Raw genomic sequence first — 5,181 nt, 5'->3', positions numbered from 1 at the left:
ATAACCTCATACCGGACTCGTGAATTGGATTCTTGCAAACAAAGTGAACCCTACCAAAGCATCCAATGTACCACAAGGTGATCAGCGCCGGATTAAGATCTACAGAAGGCCTAAGTACTTATGAGATTTTGCTGCCCAAATATATATATATATATATATATAAGAAATTTGAAATATAAACAATAATAAACCATAAAATAAATTTTTAGGTTTCAAATGAAACAAAAGAAAGTTTAAGATAGAAAATAATGCTTATTTTTAACACTAACTCTTTATTTACGTTTGAAATGTATTCGGCTTTATTTTTTTAATTGCACTCTTTGATCTGAGCCAGAAAAATTAATCTTACGTAAGACATCTGCTTCAATATTTAGTAGAGATAAATCATCCTCAATATTCCTTAGCAAGTTTGAAGTGATTTCTGCTATGCAGTAAACCATTTACTATTTCTATAGTGACCTCCGTTGTTTTCTTAAGCGTGTGCTTATCTTGTTACGTCTTTCATTAAGTAATTTCTTCTGATATAGTTCATCTACACACAAGGTGCATCTAGCATCATTAATTTTGTACGATCTAACATGACTAAATATTTTCCAATTTATGGCGTATGATTTCTTACTATTCAGTTTCCAAATTAATTCACTCAGACTAGTACTATTAAACCTATCCCTATTCCTAAAGGTGTACTCATGTTTCGAAGAAAAAAAATTATCTAGATTCTTTCTGACGCCATCTGAATTGTTAAATATTTTTCCTTGCAATGAGTTCTGGAGAGGCAAAAGCAAATGACAGTCGCATGACGCAATATCAGGAGAATATGGGGGACGAGGTCAGAGACCCTAGCCAAGCTCATGCAATTTTTTCAGGTGGACAAAGACACAAGTGGTCGGGCATTGTTTTGTTGGAACACTACTCCTTTCCTGTTGGCAATCACCGACCTCAAGTGTTTGATCTTTTTTGGTTCAAATTAGCCATCAGAATTAATGGTCTGGTTTTGTAGGAGAAGCTCATAATGAATAATGCCATTATGATCCCACCAAACACAAAGAGTAACTTTTTAGGCATGGATATTGGTCTTTAGTTGATGTTTTGGGATACCCTTACGCAGACTCCAGGTTATTTTTCGCACTACGTTTTCATACACAATCCATTCTTCATTTCTAGTCACAAATTGTTTCAAAAAAGGCATGCTTTCATCCCTTTTCAAAAACATATCACAAACAGAATACCGGTCCAAGCAATTCTTCCCTGAGAGTTTATGAGGGACCAATGCATTAGAGCGAGAAATTAATCTTAGCTTCATAAGGTGTTCATGAGCCGTACTTGTAGAAACGCTCAACTCCTCTGTAAGTTCTCTTGTTGTGATATTTGAGTTTTCTTCGATTTTTGCCTTCAAAGCATCTTCATCCAATGTGGAAGGTCTTCCACTGTGACTGTCATCTTCCAAGATAAACTCTCCAGCTCTAAATTTTGCAAACAACCTTCGAACAGTTGATTCAGCCACAGCAACATCACCAGAAACTTCACAAATGTTTTTTTGTAAGTCTTTGCAGCATTTTCTCCTTTTTTGAAAAAGGAAAGCATTACAACGTGAATATTACAACGCGAATACGAAATTTTTGATTATCCATTTCAAAAGTAAATAAAGAATAACGGGAATGAAAGATAAATCTGTTTTCAGTCCGGAACAAAGACGAGATGCATTACCACTTCAATCAACGCCAATATTTTCACTGTGCTATGTTTCAGGTGTGTTCAATGAAGCGTTAAATAATTTCACTTAAAAATGTTCAGAAATTTCCGGACAGCCTAATAATAAAATGCAGAGGAATACAAACCTGGTAAAAGACTGAAACATCCCAATAAAACATAAATACTCGAAGAGAACGATGGAGCGCCAATAGAAAGGGTAAGACAAAGGCTTCCCACAATGCCGGTGGTTCTTACGCCAAATTTAGAGAGAAAAATTCCAGTCATGAAACCTTTGAACGAAAAAAGGAGAGAATAGTTTTTTAATGATTTACTGGGATTCAATTTATTAATGAGTTTACAACTGTTAATGATATTTTAATTATCCATAAATTATTAACAATGGATCTAGTTTGGAATATCTGATAATTTTTTAACTGTTTAAGGAACGTGATACAAAGTGAATCAGAGCGAGAAACATTCGACGAGTTCCGTATAGTTTTCGTCTATTCGTTTCTACTCACCCAAATGGTCAACTCGATCTTATAAATATAAGTATGCATGAATGTGTGTGTGTATGTATGTATGTATGTATGTATGTATGTATGTATGTATCTATCTATCTATCTATCTATCTATCTATCTATCTATCTATCTATCTATCTATCTATCTAACTAACTAACTGTCTATTTATGTCAGTCATTCTTCAGTTTATTTCAGATTTCTTGCCAATAGAGAAACAACTGGTTTCTAACCTGGATCGAAGACTTTGGAATTTCAGCATCAACAACAGGGTGTTTTTGTTTGTTTGTATGTATGTATGTATGTATGTATGTATGTATGTATGGTCCATGTTATAGAACCTTACACATAAGTAGTCTAACTTTTCGGAAATTTGTTGTTTTTCACTCCTAACAATTACGACAAGTGTATTCTATTATTCCAGTCATTGCAACTGGTATTAGGAAACTTTTCAGACAAGAAAAGGAAATTAGTATTTTCATACGATCCGTATATAAATTTGTATCAAAAATATTATCTAGTGCATTTTTTTGTATCAGGCATGCGTAATAGAGACAGAATTAAATCAAAATAGTCGACTATTTATCACACTTAATGTATATACACTGTCAAAAAACAAGTTACTGTCGTATTTCTTCTGAGATAACATATTTTATGTTAAAATCACAAAGTTTTGTCTCCCTCTGATATTTACTGGGGTTTTTTTTAAACGGCACGTCCATAAGAGATGTCAACAGTGTCTATAAATTAACTATGATATATGTATAATTTTGGAGTCACAGCTCGAGCTGTATACCGAGCTGTATACCGAGCTGTATACCGAGCTGAATGAATCAATATTTTCAGTTAGATTGATGATTGGTAGTTACTCTTAAAGGATTTATCCAACGGGTATAAAACAAACTCAAAGAAGACCAGATAGGCAATTGCTGCTTCTTTTGAATATAGCGAATACTTACCAACGATACCGAATACACCGGCAGGTAAAAATATCACCAGAAGTACTAGGTCATGTAATTCTGAAAAAACCTTCTTGAATTCTACGAGGTAAATTGGTAGAACAGCAGTGAAACCAAATACTAATATGTTGGTAACAAAAACGGAAAACACTACTAAAGCAGCGACGACGGTCTCTGGCACGGATCGTTTCTTGGTTCTACTGGAAAGAGAAAGAATCAAGTTTTTATTTAGTATAATATGGAAACTGTCAGGGATAGAGTATAGAGTAGTGGAATGAGAGAGGGGTCAGAGTAAAAGCATTTACTTATGCGGCCATCCGGGGGCACTGCCTTGAAGAAGTTTACTCGAACGATTCGAACCCATATATATACATACATACACACACACGTACACACACACACACACACACACACACACACACACACACACACACACACACACACACACACACACACACACACACACACGCACTCACACACATATATATGTATATATATATATATTTGTGAATTAAGGATACCATTGGTTTCATGTTAGCTAAAGTAGGAGAATATCCGAATGTCTTAACGATTTTCTTAATATTTCCCTCTAGGATATTTTCCTACTTTTCTTAACGTGAAACTAATGGTAGCCTTAATACATTTAAAAAGAAATTATATATCCACCAATGCGGTGTTGAGCACTCATTTCCTCCTTCGACATTTACACCCAACCCACACGCACATACATACTTATATATATTTATATAGTGGTATGTATGTATGCATGTATATATGTATTTATGTGTGTTTGTGTACACGTACATGTATCAGAGTGTGTATGTATGTGCATGTATGTTTATGCGCACATGTGTCTGGTTGTTTGTTTCTTTGCTTGAGAACCATGTGGGTTTTGGTAAATATGTGGAATAAGTACCAGAGGGAAAAAAACAGCCATAAGATAAAGCAAGAATTTGAGAAAAGAAAAAGAGACACGACTTGCTTCTTTAGTTTCGCCTTTAACTGAAATGAGGCAGATTTCTTCCTATCACTTTAGTTATCAACAACCGAGAAAAAAACTTTTAGTAGCATTAGCTGCCTTGCCCACCCCTTCCACAGACAGCGTATGTTTGTGTGTGCGTGTGTGTGTGTGTGTGCGTGTGTGTTTGGAAGATAATGAACTAAAAGAAGAGAACAACACGGGATGGACAAGTTTGAACAAAAATTGGATTAGTTTAGAACTTAAAACGAAAGGAGAAAGCAATGACGTTTCAGACGTTACTCTTTCACAGGAACAAAGATAGAGAAAAAGAACACAAGAAGTAAACAAGGAACCTGGATGAGACAATATTGATGGAAGGGAGAGAGAGAGAAAAGGTGTGTTTGGGACCAGGTGTGAAGGCGCTCGTTTGGGAGAGGAATTATAATGGTATGTAAGGCCATATAAATTTTGTACTCTGGATTTCTTGCTTCTTCCTCTTTTTCCTCCTCTCTGGAGTTGTTCCTCTTTCCGACGATGAGTTATGCTCGAAACATCGTTTCCGCTACTATTTATTCCATCTAAGACTTTCATTAAGCGTCAATCTCATCACCTCACTGCGTATGCCAAATCGATTATGGTGGGGGACAGTAGTAGTAGTAGTAGTAGTAGTAGTAGTAGTAGTAGTAGTAGTAGTAGTAGTAGTGGCAGTAGTATTAGAAGAACATCAGCAACAACAATGTTGTAAATCTACAACAACAACAATAACGACAATAAAAACAACAAAGACTATGTCAACAACAGCAACAACATAACACCAACAGCAGCAGCAGTAACCCTGACTATTTCTACTATAATAGGTAAAATACAACCAAACCGTGTGTTTTCTGCGACATCCATTCTTCAATTCTTCCCTCACGTAATCTTCCAGTTCTTTGTATTCCAGTTCTGTTGAAGTTTGTCTTTACTTCAAACCCAATTATCTGCGCTTTGAAATTTCTCACAAAATTTGAATAAAACAAAACGTGACGGTAATATCTGTATAGACATTC

The 5,181-nt window shown here is 35.3% G+C and overlaps 1 protein-coding gene across 2 annotated transcripts in view; it reads right to left on the bottom strand.

Annotated features, from left to right (window-relative positions):
• LOC106878690 (uncharacterized) overlaps positions 1 to 5,144 on the bottom strand; it is a 39,452-nt gene extending 34,308 nt beyond the window's left edge. For both annotated transcript variants that reach the window (XM_052970895.1, XM_052970896.1), the window contains exon 1: positions 5,007 to 5,144. In XM_052970895.1, coding sequence (XP_052826855.1) covers positions 5,007 to 5,029 — 23 coding nt within the window. In that variant the 5' untranslated portion in view covers positions 5,030 to 5,144. The remainder of the gene's footprint in view (positions 1 to 5,006) is intronic.
• Between the last annotated feature and the right edge of the window lie 37 nt (positions 5,145 to 5,181).

This window comes from Octopus bimaculoides, chromosome 9, assembly GCF_001194135.2.
Source record: "Octopus bimaculoides isolate UCB-OBI-ISO-001 chromosome 9, ASM119413v2, whole genome shotgun sequence".
Lineage (NCBI taxonomy): Eukaryota > Metazoa > Mollusca > Cephalopoda > Octopoda > Octopodidae > Octopus > Octopus bimaculoides.
The sequence above is the reverse complement of the archived record's forward strand: the minus strand, read 5'-3'. Positions and strand labels throughout refer to the sequence as shown.